The 21400-nt window shown below is 38.2% G+C and overlaps 2 protein-coding genes across 2 annotated transcripts; both read left to right on the forward strand.

Moving 5' to 3' along the window:
* Positions 1-486: 486 nt before the first annotated feature.
* On the forward strand, positions 487-1627 carry LOC121761205 (uncharacterized protein At5g48480-like). The gene is made up of 2 exons (XM_042156816.1): positions 487-866; positions 1177-1627. Exons 1-2 carry the CDS (start codon positions 589-591, stop codon positions 1394-1396), a joined length of 498 nt encoding a protein of 165 aa, XP_042012750.1. The 5' UTR covers positions 487-588; the 3' UTR covers positions 1397-1627.
* A 10934-nt stretch (positions 1628-12561) lies between these two features.
* On the forward strand, positions 12562-14965 carry LOC121761301. The gene is made up of 4 exons (XM_042156953.1): positions 12562-12958; positions 13040-13225; positions 14413-14607; positions 14694-14965. Exons 1-4 carry the CDS (start codon positions 12953-12955, stop codon positions 14739-14741), a joined length of 435 nt encoding a protein of 144 aa, XP_042012887.1. The 5' UTR covers positions 12562-12952; the 3' UTR covers positions 14742-14965.
* Positions 14966-21400: the final 6435 nt, after the last annotated feature.

Here is a 21400-nt window from a genome sequence, read left to right on the forward strand (position 1 = left end):
CCTCCGCCCCACCAAAAATCGTCCGCCCCGGCTCCCTCCACTATAGGGGCGCCGCCCCTATAGTGGACACCCTTAGGGTGTCCACTATAAGGTGGACACGCCCAATAGCCCCGCCCCAGTTTTTTGTCCATAGCCCCGGATTTTTGTCCATAGCCCCAAAATTCTATTTCCGCCACTATAGTGGACACCTCCAATAGCCCCCAAATTTTATAATCAATTTTCATTTTAAAAATAAAAAATTTTGCACGCGTCGACCGCCGCGCCGGAAGCTGCGGTCACTATGACCGCCGCGCCTATAGGCGCGCCTCACCCCCACCAGCCGCGTCCTCGCCCCGCACGCGGCGAAGCCGTTTCCGCCCCCCTCCCCCGTCCTCAGGCGCGGCGGCCACCCCAGCCACTATGACCGCCGCGCCTCCCGCCTCGCCCCACACCCCTCTTCGGCGACCGCCGAGCCGCTCCCATAGTGGACACTCTTAAGCTTGCGCAGCCCCTATAGTGGACAACCTTAAGCTTCACATTTATTTTCTGGCCCTTTCTCTGCCTTCTCCCAGCATACACTCATTTTCTCTCTCTTAGGGTTTAGCATTCATGGCGTTGGAGGCACAAGCAGTTTCCGCAGCAGAGAACGGTACCAAGGCCTCTCCGGTGGTGTTTACGGCGGCGAAACCGTGGCTCGTGGTGGAGGCTCCGAAGGCGAACGACGCCGTGCAGTTCTACAAGGCGGCGTTTGGTGCTGAGGAGTTGAGCCGTGTGAATGATCCGAAGAGGAAGGCGGAGCTGGAGCTTCCTCTCATTCGCTCTGCTGAGCTGAAGATCGGATCCTCCGTTTTAGTTGTTTCCGACCTTACCGACGACTCTTCCTCTCCGTGAGTATTTTTTTGTTTATTTTGATATGTTATTTTGCGTCGTTGTAGTTTTATGGCTTGGATTTCGCTCGTATATGCTTAGATCTGTTGGTTTGATGAATGTTACTCTGTTCTGTTCTATTTATCCTTTCTCTTGTTATTCGATGATATTTTAATTTATTTTCATGATTTCTCGCACTTTTCTCTACTTTGTTGTTTCTCTTTATTCCTCTCGAATGTTACTCAGTTCCGTTCTGTTTTTTCTCTTTTTATTTTATGATATGATCAATGTTCAGCTAAAGAGGATGCTTGTGTATTTATTCTTCTTCAGCGTGAAATCTGCTGTGAGCGGCCTCGTTTTCTGCTTGGAGACCGAATCCGTGGAAGCTGCCGTGGTAAAGGCGGTGGCCGCCGGTGCCGTTTCTGAAGACGAATTGACCGACGGTGAAGGCGCTTGCTGCGGCGGGGTGGTGGGAAAGGTGAAGGACCCATACGGCAATCTCTGGCTAATCTGCTCGCCTGCAAAGAAATGCGGCGACGTGGCAGCTTAGATGACGACGTCCACGCTTTCCGATCTGAGCCGTCCCTCCCTGCACGTGTCCAATTTAACTTGTTTATCTCTTGTCTATTTGAATTCCTAGTTGACTCAGTTTCACTCGCTTTTGCTATGAAGAGTGATGAGGTGTTGCTTGATGAACAATATTTTCACTCGCTTATCATGATATATTTAGCACTCAAATCATTAATCTAAACTTATGCTACTCTTTTAGCAGTTATGTTTATCCTCTACTGATTATTAGCTTGTCGTTAGTTTCTTTTGATTACTGCTGCCAGAAATTTGATGCAAGATAAAGAGTGACTAATGCTTCTTTTTTCATGAATATGTGTTTTAAAATTTTAAACGTAATGGTTATTGTTTCGGTCTTGAAACGAGCCATCTTTAATCATATAAATTCCAGTGCAGTTATGCGGACTATCAAAATTCAAAATTAATTATTGATTCAAAGTCTAAAACTTTATTATAAACATTCTTAGAATTATTTAAATATTTTGTTTGCAAAGCATATGCTAACGTTACTTTAAACATAAATTCATCTATTTATTCCGAAAACATATCAGAAGTGTAAAATTATGAATATCCCGAGGGAGGGTGTCAAAGGTTGATGTGATTTTACGAGTTGTAGAGTGTGATATCACTGCTCTCTTTCAGGTTTCAACCAATTGTGTTGCTTCCTTCTTTCACCCTATTTAAGTTTATTAGTCATTTTTTCAAGATAAAAAAACAAAATATTAAATCATTCTTCCTTTATTCTTTGACCTTAACTCTTTCTTGTATCTTACATTATTTCTATTTCATACTTTTCAACACAAATTCTTAATTCGTATGTCAAAAATTTTGACTCAACTTAACTGGGATGAAAAGAGTACAATAATTCATTGTCCCCCACTGAAATGTTGCTATTAAATTGAATCACAATTGAAATTAGAATTTGATCTTATATCCATAACAAAACAACAAATAACTAAGGTTAGCTTATTCAATAATTATTCTATGTTTAAAAATTTTAATATATTTATTAACTAATTAAATAACATGATAATTTATATTAATGGAATGTTCGATGTCCCACAAAAGGTTAGAAAATGCATTTTATTTAGCTCTACCCAGTGTTTATTTATTTATTTATTTTGAATAAAGTTTAAAGATTATTTTAATAGTACTATTTAATTCTTGACTTTTGTGTTTAAGAGGAGGTTTCACAAATAATTAGTGGTTTTAACTTGTAGTTGCTGCTTAATAGTTAGAGCATCCACAACGGCGAGCAGGACGGCGTCCGTCCGTCCATGCTAGCGGCACGGAGACGTTATCCGCTGCTGCACTTGCGCTGCTGGCACGACGCTGCTCGATGCATCGAGCACGTCCGTGCCAGCTAGCAGGCGACGTGGCAGCGTGTGATTGGCCAACGGCATAGCCGTGGGCAATTTAATTTTTTTTTTAAAAAAATGGATTTTAATTAAAAAATCCGATTAAAAATAAAAAAATATTTTCCCACTTCCCAAAAACTTATATCCATTTTCTACCCACTTTTAATTTATTTTTTAATTTTTTCCCCCAAAAATACACATTTTCATCTATAAATACCACTTCTTCCACACCAAAAATTCACACCACACTACACAATTATCATCCAAATTCTCTCATTTTCATTCTCAATTCTTATCCAATATTTCATTCACTCTTACTCTTACAACAAAACAATGTCCGGCAACGGCGATCACCCCCCCGGGCTCCCACGATTGGAACCCTGATTGGTTCGGTTCACAACCGTTTCCTAGTCCGGAAACCGAATATTCTGCCCCTCCTCAAACCCAAGGTTCGGAAGTTCCGGGTGGCTACCGGCCTTACTCGATCGACGACCAAGATGCCCCCGAAGGGCAATACGGGTGGACACCCGAGCCTAGAGCGAGGTCGAGCGGCCCCTCCCAAACTCAGACTCCTCCTACTCGCGGTGTCCGCACACCGCACACTCCGGCGGAGATGGAGCAATTGTTCAAAGCGTTCTTGTCAATCTCCGAAGATCCAGAGATTGACACGAACGAATCCGGCGATCATTATTGGTGGCGCATCTGTCGCCGGTACAATGAAAATCGGCCGGCTGGAACAATCGAGCGCAACGAGAGTATGGTGCGCAACGCCATATACAGAGCCAACGGAGAAATCCAAAAGTTCCAGGGGTATTACCTCCAGGAAGAGCGGTCGGCGGGGAGCGGCCGGAGCGATGTCGACATCATGAGTTCTGCCTTGTCGACCTACCAATCCATGAACTACAAGCCGTTCAAGTACCTCAACATTTGGCAGAAGACGCGGTCGCATCTGAAGTATAGGGGAGGCGTAACATCCTCCTCTAGCGACTCCTCCAAATGGTCAAGGTCGGTATCCCTATCTGACGCCGGCTCTGAAGACGTGGCTAGCCAACTTGCCGAAGCTAACTTGGGTAGCCCCGACGCCGGCCCGAGTGGTTCCCAACGCCGACCGCAAGGAAGGAAGAAGGCGGCGGGCAACCGCCGTCGCGCCGCGACTCCATCCTCCCCCGATCCCGAACCCGATCCCTATGTGCCACCTCAACCCCCCACCAACTCGTTTGTGGGGGGTTTTGGCCCAACTCAATTTGGCCGATAGGTCAAATATGACCCTCCGAGCAACTTCGATTGCATGTGGCGATGATACGGGGTCTTCAAAGAACGTTGGGGGTATTGCCGGATGATGATTAGTCCTCACCGGGGGTATTTTTACGCTTAAATTGTGTAATTTTTATTTTTTTGTAGTTTAATTATGTAATTTTTATTTTTTAGGATTTTAATTATGTAATTTTTATTTTTTAGGAATTTAATTATGTAATTTTTAATTTTATTATAATTTGTAATATTATTCCGGGTATTTTTAATGAATTTTAATTTTGTGGAAATGTTTTTATTTAAATTGAATAATAGAATGGTGAGACCCTTGTGCTCTTCCTTGCGGAAGAGCACAGATGTGGGTGTTGTGCTCTTGCCTAAGAGCATCCACAATGGCAGCGAGCGGACCGGCTAGCCGATCTCCGGCGCTCGCCGGTTCACTCACCGAACCATTGTAACCGGCGAGTGCCATTTCGGCGAGCACACGCCGATTCGCGAGCGCTGGGCGATGCGCTCGCCGGTTCCCTCGCCGCCATTGCAGGCTCCGGACCGGCGAGCGATTTTTTTTTCTTTCGAAACACTATATATACGCACTTTGCACGTCATTTTCATTCGCACCACTTGTTTTAACGATGTAATTTTTTTAAAATAATGTAATTTTTTTAAAATTAATGTATTTTTTTAATGTACATTTTTTTTTAAAATTAATGTATTTTTTTAATTTACTTTTTTTTTTTAATTTAAATAACATTATTGAATTTTGCGTATCTGTGTCGTAAATTTAATTCCGTATTTTGTGTGATTGTCAATTATTTGTTTTATATAATTAGGAGTAATGTGACTAGGCTATTGTTGGGCTATTTGCTTGTCCTGATGATGTGGCAGGAGGATTTTTGGTGCTGATGATGTGGCAGGAGTTGTTTTTGGCTGGGCTATTGCTGGACAAAAGCCATTGTGGATGCTCTAAGAGCAAGCAGAAAAAGTGGAGCCGGACCCACATCCGTACTCGCTGGCAAGAGCATGGATGTGGATGCTCTTAGGTATTTAGCAAGTTTTTCTATTTTCGTGCTACTTTCATTAATAGTAGTACGTATTTAGGTTAAAATCTTATCCACATTAGATGCACTATGTTCAGAGGTCTACAGCGTAACAAATTGGTATATGACTAGTTAATTTGTTATCATATTCATATCTTTCTAATGAAACTTTGTGATTTAAATGATAATCATCTCTTAACTTTACAAATGCCAAGCCATAAGCCATTTTTGTGTGAACTCAATCCTTGCTCCCAAAGACAGAATGGGAAACTGCAAGTATGACATTCAAAGTAACATCATATTTTGGTCTATAAAAAATAACAAATCATATCTTGGATTAGGAATTTCGCAGTAATTTTTATTATCTTCTACTAGTACATAATATTTTTTTTGTTGATTTTGATAAAAGAAACAGTCATTTTAAATATTTGTTGTATTCATAATTCAGTAGATGATGAAAATGTTGAAGTAAGGGCTTCTTTTTGGGTTTATGCAATTGAATGTGGGCTAGGCTGATGACTTGTGTACCTACTATTACTTGGACCTAAATTTACAATTGTAAAACACAGTTTTAAATTTATGGTAGTAATTTATCAAGGTTTTATCCACGTATAAAAAAATAGATCAATTATTTATTTTCCACGTATAAAAAATAGATCAATTATTTATTTTCCACATACCTTTAGAGCATCTTTAACGCAAGCGGGCCGGGCCGGACCGCACCTGGGTCCTGGCCCACATCCTGCGCATTGGAGGTGGGGAAGTCGCGGCCCAGGCTGCGCCTAGTGCCGCGGTTGAGTCCCGGGGTTGCGCCCCGTTGCGGCCCGGTTCGGGGTTGGAGGATGCGGGGCCGTGCCCCGGTGAGTCCCGGCCCGGTGTTGGAGGCCCTTCGGGCCAGACACAAACCTCAATTTCTGATTTTTTTTTAGTTTGGAAGAGGAAGAAGAGGGAGAGGGGAGAGGAAGAAGACGGAGGAAGATGGAGAAGAGAGAGAGTGGTGACGAAAGAGGGAGCTGATTTTTTTTTATGTTCTCATTTTTTTTAATTTATAGTATAATTTATAATTATATGTTGGAAATTTATTATTTTTGAATTAAAAATAAATTTCTCGTGTTATAATTGCTCAACGTTTTCAATTTTTACAAGTAAAATAGATTAGAGTTGTGAATAGTGCAATTTAATAGTTGGGGCCTGAATGAGGCCTGTAGGGTTAGATGAGTTGTGGCTTAAGATTGAAATTTAGGGGAATGATGATATGGAGGGGGCTTGGGGCCTGAATCTGGGTCGTGATTGTGGATAATTTGTTATGGAGTCATTGCAATATGTATTATATTATAGCTTTATTAAGTAGTAGGGCTATGATTTATGCTAGTACACACATAAATTATACTGCGTCTCTACTTTTGTATAGTGTACTAAAATACTCCCTATCTCCCATTCAAAATGAACGTTTTTCTTTTTGAGTTGTCCTATTAAAATTAAAAAAATTTTGTAAATGAAAACAACACTCTCTCTACTTTTTTCTCTCCCTTACTTTACTCTCTCATCATTAACTCTCAAAACAACACTACATAAAATCTCGTGCAAAAAACCAAATACTCCATCCGTTCCTGACAAACTCATAGTTTAGGATGTTTACGTGGGTGATTAACACATGTTATTGAATATTTTGTGGTATAAAGTCTAGGTTACATCACTTTTTTGCTATTTTTAGAGTTAACGAGTTTGTCGGAGTCTTGATGCAAAAACAGGTCTAAATTGAGCAAAACAGAGCAAACGGGTTGATTCCAGAGAGTTTGCCCGGTCGAGCGTTTTCCAGATACAAAACGCTTGGTCGGGCGTTTAGGCGAGGATTCCAGAGAGTTCTCCCGGCCGGGTTTTTCGCATCCGAGAAAATGCCCGACCAGGCGTTTGAAGCTGATGTCGCGATTCTACCGGAACGCCCGATTGGGCATTTTTCCTATTACAGATCGCGCGGTCGGGCGTTTGTGATAGATAACCATTTTTGCCCATTTTTCACTCCGAGTATAAAAGGGTTCTCACTCATTTTCGAACCCTAACTCCCACACTACCAAATTGAGCAAGAGATCGAGAGATTGAAGAGGATTTGAAGGCAAGGAAGCTTCCATCTTCAAGAGACTGAAGAAGAAGACTTCCCAACATCAATTCCACCCATAGATAGTTCTAGTTTCCATTTCCATCCATGTCTTCATTTGTTTTCTTTGTATTTTCTTTTGTTTTGAATTTGATCATGAGTAGCTAGATCTTCTTTAGGGATTCGGTGAAGTTTGTATGGAATCTATGGGTTGAACCTTGATTTATGCTTATCTATCTCATTGTGTTTGTTTTGTTGGTTATTGAGCTCTTATTTTCCAATTGCTTAGCTACCAATTTGATGTATCTTGTTCTAATTGTTGTCATTGAGAGATGCATGATTAGAATTGTTAGGTAATCAACAACTCCTTGCATTACATGTGATCGAGAGATGCATGAGCTAGAGAGAGGGCTTGAGTCTGTTGTTCTTAGGAGTCAATCTCGAATTATATGGAGGAGACTCTCATACTAGAGATTGATCCACGTGTTAGATACACCCGAGAGAGGGTCTAACCAATCATCTCGACTTTCCTAGCCACGCATGAGACCCAATAGATGAGCATGATCCATAGGAGACACCCGTGATCCATACCAACAGATCCATATCCCTACCTTTCCCAATTTGTGTGAAAATCATCTATTACTTGCTTTACTTAGTTAATTGTTTAATTTGTTGTTTGATCTTTGTTCTTAGTTTAAGAAAAGTAAAAATCCCTTTCATTAGTCTAGATAGTGTTCAACATTGAATCGTAGTACTCAAACTGGCTTTTAGTCTTCGTGGATCGATAATTTTAACTTGCTGACTCAACTTATTTCTAACACAAGTATACCCGCAAGTGTACGGGGCTAATGTAGCAAATAGTAAGCAAAGAGTATCGTATCCACAGAGACAGTGAGTGTCAACCTAAGTACCACGAACCAACCTCAACTACTATCTAGATGAATCAGAGGGTTTTGTTTTTCTAAATCTACTTAAAAGGAAAGTAAAAACAATTAAAAACAACTAGAGAACTAAAAGCAAATAAAAGATAACAGATGTAGATCAAGGATGAGGAAGGTAGAATCCTACGGGATCGATAACAACTATACTATGCTCAACTAATTTCCAAACTATGCCAACAAAGGGTCTCAAGGGTTATTAAGCTATTACTAAGGTAAAACTATATCTTCTCTCGAAGCATATAATTTGTAGATTGCTACCTAGAACCGAAGTCTCTTTCCTAGATCTAAGGCAACAACTCCTAATAGCTCCTAAGATAATTAGCTTCATTCAAAGGCTCAGATCTCTCGATTATATTAGCAAAGACGTCAATCTCTTCTCTTTCAAATTAAACTACTCACTTCTCAATTCTTGTAGTAAAATCCACATGCATTTATAAGATGATCAATCAAATAAAATGTATAAGCACAGAAGAAATCAAAATAACCACATGAGCCAAGGCATAGGAAAAAGAAATCAATTAAACATAAGAATCCTTGTATCTCCCCCGTAGAACTCTACGGAGGATTTAGCTACTCATGTTCATCACAAAAGTCAAAGAAATATTCGAAGAAATATTTAAAAACATTGTTTGAACAAAGCAAAACTAAACTATGGATCCTTAATTGAGAATAATTTATTAGTATTTAAAAATCCAAATTAAAAATCCAAATTAAAAAACTAAACTATGAACCCTTTAAATTAATAATTTTAATTAAAAATAATTTATTAGTATTTAAAAATCTAAATTTTAAATTTAATTTTATAAAATTAAATCTAATATTGAAATAAAAAAAAATAAAGTGAAGGATGGCAAAGGGAAGAAGAAGATAATTTTGAAATAATATCAGATTTAGTACATCATTGGAATAATACCATATTGAAATAGTTAAAATGTGAAAAGACGAAATTATCCAAATGCTCAAAAGGACATTTTCGGATAAAAAATAGCCAAAAGGACCAATTTCAAAATAAACCCTTGGTCCAGGGATATCTGGCGATATTTTTAAAGTACAGAGACTATAAGCGAGATAAACTCATAGTCCAGAGACCATTTTTGTAGTTCACTCAATGACATGATGAAGTGCTACATATTATCATTCATGTCAACATCAACACCAGGCGATCGAGACAACCATTGAAATAATCAATGTTTTAAAAACTGGACAGTTGAACGAACCGGAGAAGCTACTGGTTCATGGTTCAACCGGTCCAACCGATTTAATCACCGGTCAAACCCTTATACTGTTGCAAATACATATAATTAAATATACAATATACAAAATATATTAAATTTACATATAATTAATTATATATCAAAAAATATTTACCTTATATATAATTAGTTGAAAATAAAAATATTATAATTTAATAAATAATAAAATTTTTAAACAATTATAGATAAATAAAATTGAATATATAAATGATTAGTTATTGCAGATAAAAAAACTTAATACAAAATATAAATTGATAAATTTCATTTTAACTAAAAAAACGTATTGGAAGAAATAATAAAACATGAATTTTTAGTTATTTTGAGTAATTTGTATATAAATTAAATATATAAAATAAAAATATTAATATCCGGTAACAATAAATTATAATACACAATATTAAAAACTAGTATTAAACTCTAGGCATAATTATAAACTTCTATATTGTAAAATATTAGTGATTGTAGAAGTATAATTAAAATATAAGAAATATACATATTATAATTAACAATTTCTTAAAATAATATAAAATTAAAATAAATTATTTTAAAAGAATATAAAATTAAATTATTAGTTTCGGTAGAAAAAGAATTTCAGATTTAATGTATAAGAATAATTAATATTCATAATATTTCAAAATGACCATGTGGTGGAGTGGTTAAGGAGTTGGTATTTAGAGATGAAGTCATGTGTCAAGCCCTAGCAACAACAGATTTAAAAAAAATATTTTAAAAAAGTGAAAAACCGATTTCCGGTTCACGGTTAGACATGTCTGACCGGCCGGTTCCACCGGTTCGTCGCGGTTCAATGTGCTAGTGGTTTTAGGGGTGAACCGGACCGGACTGCTTGCCGGTTCGCGGTCGACCCGGCCGGTCCGGTCCGGTTTTTAAAAACACTGGAAATAATATTGAACCTTAAGAACCTCTTCGATAAGCTGAACCAAATTGTCAAAGTCTTAGGTTCACATATGTATTTTCCGTTGAGTGTCACTAAATAATGTAAAGAATACTAAGGCCATCCGCAACATGTTACGCGGGTGGCCCATATTTCGTTCCTTCGTGACGGAACCGGGGCGGGACGAGTTGCAGCGTCTCGTCCCGTCACCAGCCCGCCCCCAGCCCGTCACCAGTCCCGTTCCGCCGTGACGAAACGCGGGACGGCTCGCCACGCGCTGAGGCGACGTGGCAAGCTCCCAGGCCATGCGTGACACCCACTCGCCGGCCCGCGAGTGGGATTCGTCAAGCTGAAGCAATAAATCATTTTTTTAAAATTCGAATTAAAATTAAAAAAAATTAGCAAACGGTAATGTTACCGTTTTTATAGCGGTTTCAAAATTTTATTTTATTTTATTTTTTTATTTTATTCTATAAATACTCCTAATTCATCATCATTTCACACACAACTACACATCTATTCTTCCCAAATCATCTCCATTTCCTCTCCAATTTTCATCTCAAATCATCTCTCTTTTATTCTTCCCCCAAATTTAATCGATCTCATGGATCCGTATGAGCAAATGCGTCGAATAATGGAAGAATCACTTGAAGAAGATCGACGCCGGGAGGTGGAAGAAGCCGCGCCGCCCCAAAGACGCTCCCGGACTTACATCCATCATAACCGGGAGGAAGCCGCCGCAAGGTTAGTCCGCGACTACTTCTGCGATAACCCGGTGTGGGGAGATACCTACTTCCGTCGCCGTTTCCGCCCGCTATTTCTCCACATCGCAAATACATTGGCGGCCCGGGAAGAGTTCTTCCAAGACAGGTTCGACGCCGTCGGCCGTCCCATCCACACGGCGCTGCAGAAATGTACTGCAGCAATCCGTCAGCTTGCTACTGGACAAACGGCGGATGTGTTCGACGAATACCTCCACATTGGAGACAACACTGGGAGAATGTGCTTGCTCCAATTCTGCAAAGGCGTCCGGGCAGTCTTCACCGATGAATTTCTCCGGAAGTCAAGCACGACAGATTGCCAGTTCCTGCTCCGCCTTCACGTAGAAGTGCACGTATTCCCCGGGATGCTTCGTAGCCTCGATTGCATGCACTGGCAATGGAAGAATTGCCCGGTGGCGTGGAGGGGGTCGTACACGAGCGGCCACAAAGGCACCCACCCCACCGTTATACTTGAGGCCATCGCCGACTACCGACTATGGATCTGATATGCATACTTCGGGGTCCCCGGCTCGAACAACGACATAAACGTGTTCCAGCAATCCGACCTCTTCGCCGAAGTTTTGGATGGTAAAGCGCCGACCATCAACTTCACCGCTAACAATCGGCGCTATATAATGGGGTACTATCTTGCCGACGGCATCTACCCGAAGTGGCCAACCTTCGTGAAGAGGTGCGCTAGGCCTGTGAACGCAAAGCAGACGCTTTTTGCGCAGAAGCAGGATGCTGCTCGGAAGGATGTGGAGTGGGCGTTCAGGGTTCTCCAAGCGCGCTTCAACATTATCAAAGCCCCGGCTCGTTCGTGGTTCATGGAGAACATGGTCGACATCATGTATACGTGCATAATTTTGCACAACATGATTGTCCAAGACGAAGGACCTGAGGCGGGAAATTGGTTCGACCCCAAAGCCCCCGGAAGCTCAACAGTCAGTAGTCCGCCTCGAAGTGGAGAGCATCCGTCTATACAAGAACGGTTGTCTATTCGGGCAAGGACACGTGACTCTTTCGCCCACGCCCAACTCCAAGATGATCTCATGGAGCACATTTGAGCAAACTTTGGTGGAGGAAATTAAATTATGTATTTTTAATTTTTTTTAGGATTATATATATATTTTAATTTTTTACGAATTTTATGTTGTAATGTTATTTTATTTTTAATGAAGTGTGTTTTTATTAATTGAATTTAGTGGAAAAAAAATAAAAAAATGAAATTGAATGAATAGTAATTTAAGGGACGGTTAGGGGACGAAGGGTTGCAGGTTCGGTCCCTTAGTTAAGGGATAGAGTAAAAAAGTACAATGAGGTTCGCAAATAGTGTTTTAAGGGACGGTATAGTGACAACGTTGTGGATGACCTAACAATCATTTGTTCGAATCAGATTGATTACTTACCGCAACAATAGTACAGTTTAGCAAAATAGGTATAAAATTCAACTGATGAATAAAATTCCACCAAATGTTCAATCTTTGACCTAAACTTGATAAAGTTAGATCTATAAATATTGGCATTAATGCTGAGTTCCCAACTTCCCATCCCATAGGCATAGGTAATGTTACCACCCCAACTACCTTCTCCATTACTACAATGATCCCTTCGTAGTATGCAAAAAGTGTTAAAAAGACTTCACCAAATAAAGCTGAAACAAGAGCCCCCCTCTCCATCTCTCTCTGTGTTATTCTTTGATATATGGGCTTCTTTGCTTTCCCTTTCTCTCCTGTAGACCAGCAGTGACACTTTTTTTTTGTTATTACTTTTGGTCTTTTCCTTGAACTGTTTCACAATCAAGAAAGCAACCAAAACTACCCCATTTTACACTCATTCCCCTTTAAATTCCCTTCCCCCCCATGCCCACCAACACTAAAAGCCAATATTCCACCACTCCTAATTCTTGATTCACAAGTCAAACATATTTTCTTTTCAAGATTCTTGGTCCATGGATGTAAGTAGTATTTTTTTCCAAGAACCTTTTTTTTTTCAAAATCTATTTCATGGGTATAATAAAGATTGGATTTTTATGCAGGAATTGGAGTTTAATAAGAGGAGGCATGTTCCTGCGTTTGGGAGCTGGGATTGCAATGGCGATTTGCCGTTCACGCAGTGCTTTGAGACGGCGAGGGAGGCTGGTGAGCGTGACTTGTACGTCGCCGGTGATTTGTATGATAGTGATGGCTTCACTCCTGCTATGATTGTTGTACCTCGCCACAGAGTAGGCCACACTAACCTCTCTACTATTCTTGCTCTTCTTCAAAAATACACACAGACACAGCTCTTGGATTGTTGCTTGTTTTGGAATGAAGTGTGTGTACAGTGAATTTTGATGACTTGGAAGTTGGAACCATACATTTTAAGTGAGTGAATTGTTTCCAATTTAGTCAAATTCTAATCTAATCACCTATATAAGCTTTGATAACCGAATACTCAGTCGGTTTGCCACTCAGTAAATGTCTACTCATTTTTTTAGCAAAAAATAATATTTTTAATCATTCTATTTTGTTGTGTATGAGGAGTATATATTTTCCCCACTTAATTAAGTAAACATTATTAATTGTGTGATGAAAGGGAATGTCTCAACTCTCAGGCATGTGCAAAATGACAGTTTTTGCTATTTGGTAAAACAATGTTGTTTTTTAAAATAAGTTAAGTTACTGCCATCGAACGTTATTTACAGTCATATTTTTATTTTGACTTTATACGAAAAATAAGGAAAAAAGTTTGTGAAATACTGAAATATCTTTTTTCTTAATTTAATGAAAAAAGACGTTTGATTACCACTAAATAAAACTCTTTATTAATTGTACCAATTTTCCATTTTAATACTTTCGTGAATATTTATCCCATTTACTCCCCCCGTTCCTTGTTAATAGAAGCATTTCTTTTCGGCACGAAGTTTAAGAATAATGTGTTAAATTGATGGTGAAAAAAGTAAGAGAGAGTAAAGTAAGGGAGATAAAGAGAGAATAAAGTAAAATGGAGAATTACCTTTTGCCAAAAGTAGAAACGATTCAATTAACTTGGAACTTTCTAAAATAGAAAAATGATTCTATTAACATGGAACGAAGGAAGTACTTTTTACTACTTTTAATTTACCTAATATTCCACTAAATTATTTCAAAAATATTTTACAATAAAATTTAATTATTTGTAAGGCTATATTGTTGTAACTTTTTCCACTAACTTTAATTCCATTAAATATTTTTAAACCTAAGCCGATGAGTCAAAGTGAGATAGATTAGTGGTTCATGGAGGCAGTATATATAGTTCTTTACACAAATGAGATAATTGATTCTTAAGTTTTTCATTGGATTTACTTAAAGTTCACATTTTTTATGGCATGCGATGTTTATGATGCATTAATCAGTAGTATTGTTGGTTAATTGGCTTAATTTATAACAGGGAAAAATTTCAAGAAATAAAGATGGGAAAAAGAAGAAGGGGAGAGTGGTGTGGAATTGCGAATTTAAGTTGAAAACACCGCCAAGCCCAGCCGAGAGCCCGGCGGTGGCTACACCGCGTCGGCCGCCGCCCAAAGCTGCGGACGAGGATTTGTACAAAATCTCCCCGGACCTCCTCCGTGCCCAATCAAAAAGGGTTAGTCCCTAAACATTATTGGTTTATAATTTATTCTTCCAAGTGAATAATATTGATATGTAAAATTTATTTAATACATTATGCAGAAGAGAGGATGGAAATTATTGTGGAGCTGCCTACCTCCTTGCGCCTAATCCAACCATATTCATGTACAACTTGATTGGTTCAAGAAATATCCTATTCCTAAAGTTGTAACGTCTTGTAAAAATGTTTGAATTGTTCACTCAGTTAATTTCATGCTGAAGCTTAAAATTGCACGAATTTTGTTTGACCACTTTTAGGATATGCATGCAGATTATGCAAGAATTACACGAGTATAATTTTTTTAAAAATAGGAGCAATAAATAAGAATTGTTTACATAGTTTCCAGTCACAAAATTCAACTAAAAATGATACTACTAGTAGTATTTTATTTCGTAATTTGTTCATGATTTGATTGGAGATGTCGTGAATGCATTTCAGTGTATAGTGGACACTGCTGTTGAATAAAAAATATGAATAAAAGGTTATAATGAAGACTGTTTCTAGATTGAATATATTTAAATTAATTAAAAGACTCTTTTAAAAATGACTTCACATAATTATTGAAGTGCCATCGTATCTATATAATCATGAACACTTTAGATCGGAATACTTGTAACACATGTTTATTTATAAAATAAATGTTTTTTTGTATGGAAATTTAACACTGTTAATCGAATTTGCGACTTTCAAATTTCGCAATGAATACATCTTTTTGGCAGTTGGCAGCCAACATATTTAAAATGGATTTTCCTAGCAGATATAATCATTCATGTAATAATACCAATGGCTTTTTTCTCCAGACTGCTGTAGTCTCTAATTTTGACTCACATTTGAGGAGGTGAGATCTCTAATTTTTTAAAAAGCATAGTTTGGAATGTAAAATACGTGTACACCTTCACCATTATCACAACTTGAGTGGATTCATGGTTTCTACTTTCCCTCCCTGTGACCTCTGCTTTGAACATACTGTTTCATTGTAATAACCACTCTTTTAAAACGCCCTTGAGTGGTGTTATTGTCGAATTAGAGATTTATCACTCTCCTACCTCGACGTTTTGAACGGAACTCATTGCCTTTTAAGCTTAATGTCCTAGTTCACAAAACCAAAAGAGTATGAGATAATCAAAGGAACTAAAATAAATTATTGATTGTAAAACAATAATTGAATATAAAATGAACATGGAGAAGGGAGAACGATGATATTTTGGTTCCGAACTAAGGGTGCTCGAAAACAATATATATATATATATATATATATATATATATATATATATATATATATATATATATATAGGGGTGCATTATCAACTCAGAGTATCATTCTATCCGACAAAACTATCATTCTATGCAATAAGCCTAACATATATTATTTTATCATTTTATCAGTCAGTCAAAAGTATCATTTTATCAACTCAGAGTATCATTCTATCCGGCAAAACTATCATTCTATGCAATAAACCTAACATATATCATTTTATCATTTTATGAGTCAAAAGTATCATTTTATCAACTCAGAGTATCATTCTATCCGGCAAAACTATCATTCTATGCCATAAACCTAACATATATCATTTTATCATTTTTTCAGTCAGTCAAAAGTATCATTTTATCAACTCAGAGTATCATTCTATCCGACAAAACTATCATTCTATGCAATAAACCTAACATATATCATTTTACGTGATATTTGGCGAAATTTAGAAATTAAATGAGGGAAATGACATATTTACCCCCGCACTTTTTTTTATGAAGTAAATCTAAGTTTGAATCTCAACCACAAGATTAGAAAATATGTGTGGTTCAGATTTGGTTATAGGGTTATTACGTGATTTAGGAGTTATCATATGATCACAACTATATATATATATATATATATATATATATATATATATATATATAGAGAGAGAGAGAGAGAGAGGAGCGTTATTCTCCTATTCATTCCTTAGATCCTTATTCTCCTATTGCATAGAATGATACTCTGAGTTGATAAAATGATACTTTTGACTGATAAAATGATAAAATGATTTATGTTAGGTTTATTGCATAGAATGATAGTTTTGCCGGATAGATTGATACTTTTGACTGATAAAATGATAAAATGATAAAATGATAGGTTTATTGCATAGAATGATAGTTTTGCCGGATAGAATGATACTCTGAGTTGATAAAATGATACTTTTGACTGATAAAATGATAAAATGATATATGTTAGGTTTATTGCATAGAATGATACTTTTGCCGGATAGAATGATACTTTTGACTAATAAAATGATACTTTTGACTGATAAAATGATATATGTTAAGTTTATTGCATAGAATGATAGTTTTTCCGGATAGAATAATACTCTGAGTTGATAAAATGATACTTTTGACTGATAAAATGCTAAAATGATAATGATAAAATGATATATGTTAGGTTTATTGCATAGAATGATAGTTTTGCCGGATAGAATGATACTCTGAGTTGATAAAATGATACTTTTGACTGATAAAATGATAACTGACAAGAATTTATTATGCATCCACACGATTATGCAGACTATCAATACACAATTCATTTTACTCTATCCATGTTGAATCTAGTCCACAACCAATCCACATCAATATAAAAGACTCGGACGCCATATACATACATACATACGTGTAACTGAACATCATACATCTGTATATCATGGGAAATAAAATTTTACGTATTTAAATGAGAGAAATTTGGATACGTAAATTTTATCATGAGCGAAATTCAGAAATTAAATGAGCGAAATGACATATTTACCCTCTGCGCCTTTTTTATGAAGGAAAGCTAAGTTTGAATCTAGACCACGTGATTTTAAAAATGTGTGGTCCAGATTTAATTATAGGGTTATTATGGAAATTGAGATTATCATTATAATGCACCCATATATATATATATATATATAGTTGCGATCATATGATAACCTCCAAATCACATAATAACTCTATAACCAAATATGAACAACACATATTTTCTAATCTTATGGCTGAGATTCAAACTTAGATTTACTTCATAAAAAAGCACAAAGGGTAAATATGTCATTTCCCTCATTTAATTTCTGAACTTCGCTTCATTCTTTCACTCTCTCTCAGTTCGATTCTCTCTTCTCAGTGATTTTGTTTCCATATTTCTCGCCTATTTTATTTCCATATGCTCCAGATTTTCTTCCGATTTGGTTCATTATTCCATAATTTCCAGATTTTATTTCCATATTTCTCGCATAATTGTGACCGGGAAGATGTTTTCAATTTTGCATATAAGTTGATAAAATGGTACTTTAACCTGACAAAATGAGATATTATGCATTGCCGATTAGTAGAAGCAACTGATTTCTATCCCTAGTATCATTTTATCCCCTGAAACTATCATTTTATAATTTAAAACAATAATTCATCATGGAATAAGGTATGAATTGATGATACAAAACCAAGAATGAAATAAATTCAAAGTAAATTCATCATGTTGTCATATGTAACTCTAAATCTACACTAAAAAAACTATAGAATCTAAAAAAAATGAGAATCTCTGGCAAAATGATAAAATCGAGCAAAAACAAAAGTGAAATAAGTAATAAACTTCATCCAGCCTTCCTTTGATGATGCTTGGAGCGTTTTCCTTCGACATATTCCAGAATTTGGATGATTTTTCCTTCGAAACTGAAGAAGCAAGGGTTTGAAATGCGATTCGGAGGGTTTGAGTGCGAGAGAAATTGAATGTAGCGTTTAATTCACGTTATCTTCTTACCCGCCCAATTTTATAACGAAATGACAATTTTGCCCTTAATATATCCGAAATATGATAATTTTATTTGATAAAATGATAGTTTTGTTAGAATAAATCTAGACCACATATTTTAAAAATGTGTGGTGGAGATTTAGTTATAGGGTTATCACACAAATTGGTGTTATCATTATAATGCACCCTTTAAACAATTGTTTGACATGTGATTTGCGAATGGAAAGAAAAAAAAGAAGGAACTTGGAAATCACTATCCTATTACAAATATTTAGAAATGGCCAAGGGATTGGATTTTTCTAATCTTTGGGCCTTCGTCGTCCGAGCCCAAATCGCACCCACTGGGCCCAAACGAACCGCCGGCCCAGAGCAGCGGCCCAATTCACAACACAGCAACACCCACTAGGCCCAAACGAAAAATTCGGTTCTCGGTTAACCGATAACCGACAAATTCGGTTATCAGTTCGGTTTCGGTTCCCGTTTGAAGCCACAATCGGTTATCGATTAACTGATCGGTTATACCCCGAAAGAACCGAGGGAACCGAAATTAAAATTCCCCAATTCCTATTTTTTTCTCCCTCAAAAATTCTTTTATTATTTCCCTATTCAAAACATTATTTCCCACTTCCCAGCCCTACACACGCCGCTGAATCTGGAGACTCCCACACTGCCGCATTCTGCCACTCTCCTTCTTGCCAGCGCCCGGCGACTCCTCCCCACCGGCCGGAGACTCCTTCCCAGCAGCGGCGGCGACTCCTTCCCTTCCCAGCGGCGGGTTCTCCTTCTTCTTCCCAGCACCAGCGACCACTTCACCTTCCTCCCAGCAGCATGCCCGGCCAGCAGCGACGGCTCTCATCCTCCCAGCGACGACATTGTAGAGTATTATAATAGGTTGTTTTTATTTTTTTAATTTATAATACGAAATATAAACATAATTATTTCTACAAATATAAGAAAAACAAAGTGCATTGTAGAGCAAGTGGTAGGCTGGCCATTTTTCTCACACATTGACTAGGGATCGAATCCCGGCAACAACTTGTTTTTTTTTCAATTCGGTTCCTATCGGTTAGAACCGAACCGAACCGTGTAAAATCGGTTCCTAACCGAACCGAACCGATGCCTTCTCGGTTCCGGTTCCGGTTCTTCGTTTTAGGAAAATTGGGGAGTCGGTTAACCGACCTTTCGGTTCGGTTAGAACCGAACCGAACCGATTCCCAGCCCTAAAGGAGACAATGTTACCTTTAGTTGGAAGACCAAAGACTTGCCAAAAAGGGCAAGATGGCAGCACTCCTGCACTCCCCAGCCATAACCAACCGCTGCCATGAGCCAGAAGAGGGAGCAGCCGCAACACAGCTGCAACAGCTCTGCACCTTTGCTCCTAACCAACCGCTGCAGCCTCTGATGGTACCCTCTACAATATCAACCAATAGCATAAATACAAAAGTCCCTATTCCTAGTACATCACCAAATTTCAATTACAAATGGCTGCAGAATCCTAAAGAAAAGAATCTGTTGCAGGAAGAAAACAAGGCATACAGCAGCCCTAATTAAAGCCTCACGAGTACACGTTCTTGCCTATAAAAACCCTCTCCACACCACCTATGAACACTCCACACACTCCAAACATTTTCGGCAGTATATAGAGTTAGAGGGTGGAGCATTTGTGAGCAACAACTAGGGCAGCCCCGTTTCATCACGGCCACAAGAGGTAAACACCACCATACCCTTTGCATCATATAGAACAGTCACAAAAGTAATTCCAGAACTTAGAATCATAGAAGCATGATCACTTAGGAAGTCATAGAAATAACATCAATAGCCAAAGATATGATCTTTATGAGCCAATGCCTTAGCCAAACCATAACAGTCAGTGGGCGGATGTCCCACTCGGACATCCACTAGGACATCCCGAAAACACCTCCCGCCACGTCACTAGGACTTCCCATCCCACTGCCACGTCACTAGGACATCCCCTTCACAATCCGCCCTTCCCATCGCCCTTCCCACTAGGACTTCCCGCAATAAAAAAAATCACAAATTCACAAATAAAACAATTTACGTTTACGGAAATAAAATTTCAACACGAATACGAACGGGAAAAATTAACAACTTCATTTAAAAAAACATACATGATTTGAAAAAAAAATTACATAGTAATAAAACAAAAAAAAGTACTAACATCAACGTCAACCCTTCCGCGTCCAAACCTCTTCGATAATATCGTTCTGAAGTCGAACATGGGCATCTGTTTGCCGCATGTCGGCAAATGCACGCATCCGCTCGACCTCTCCATGAGGTACCCCCATATTCACATTCGCGGTGGCCACGCCGTGACTTGGACCTGCACCCGTATCATCTTCATTGGTCCACTGAGTCAGTTCCGCACCTTCATTTTCGACAATCATGTTGTGCATTATGATACATGCGTACATGACATCGCCGATGTTGGGAATATACCACTGCCGTGCAGGACCCTTGACTACCGTCCATCGACTCTGGAGCACACCAAATGCCCGCTCCACATCCTTGATCGCTGTTTCCTGACGGCTCGCAAAGTATGACTTCTTTTGTCCGAGCGGATGCTTGATTGTCTTCACAAAGACTGGCCAGTTTGGGTATATCCCATGTCACGGCCGCACTACCTATGGATAGTATAGTACAAAAATTCGTGACTAAAAGGGGAGGGTTAAGAGAAGTGGGGATGAGGAAAAAGGGATGAGTAATAACAAGTACAAATTCAGACGGAAATTATCAAAATATCATGTATACATCCTGAAATACTTGAGTAGGAGTAATATAGGATCAAAGGATAGCGTTATGATACAAAATAGGATTTGAAGTTATAGTTTTCACAGCGGAAGTAAACAACACAGTTTCATGTATAGAGACATAAACCTCGGAGGTCTTACTAGATCAACTCAAAAGAACTTTCTCTCAACCCCCTTGCTTCACCGTTTTGCAGCTCAACCTGCACGTTTAGAAATACATACAGAGCTGAGTACAGGAGTACTCAGTGAACAC

The sequence above is a fragment of the Salvia splendens genome, chromosome 13 (assembly GCF_004379255.2).
Source record: "Salvia splendens isolate huo1 chromosome 13, SspV2, whole genome shotgun sequence".
Taxonomy (NCBI): domain Eukaryota; kingdom Viridiplantae; phylum Streptophyta; class Magnoliopsida; order Lamiales; family Lamiaceae; genus Salvia; species Salvia splendens.

What these genes read in the sequence shown, in the direction of transcription:
- LOC121761205 (XM_042156816.1), top strand. Translation starts at nt 589, where the DNA reads ATGGCGTTGGAGGCACAAGCAGTTTCCGCAGCAGAGAACGGTACCAAG. An exon ending in ACCGACGACTCTTCCTCTCC is followed by an intron (nt 867 to 1,176) that starts GTGAGTATTTTT and finishes ATTCTTCTTCAG; the next exon opens with CGTGAAATCTGCTGTGAGCG.
- LOC121761301 (XM_042156953.1), top strand. An exon ending in TTGTTGTACCTCGCCACAGA is followed by an intron (nt 13,226 to 14,412) that starts GTAGGCCACACT and finishes AATTTATAACAG; the next exon opens with GGAAAAATTTCAAGAAATAA. An exon ending in TCCGTGCCCAATCAAAAAGG is followed by an intron (nt 14,608 to 14,693) that starts GTTAGTCCCTAA and finishes TACATTATGCAG; the next exon opens with AAGAGAGGATGGAAATTATT.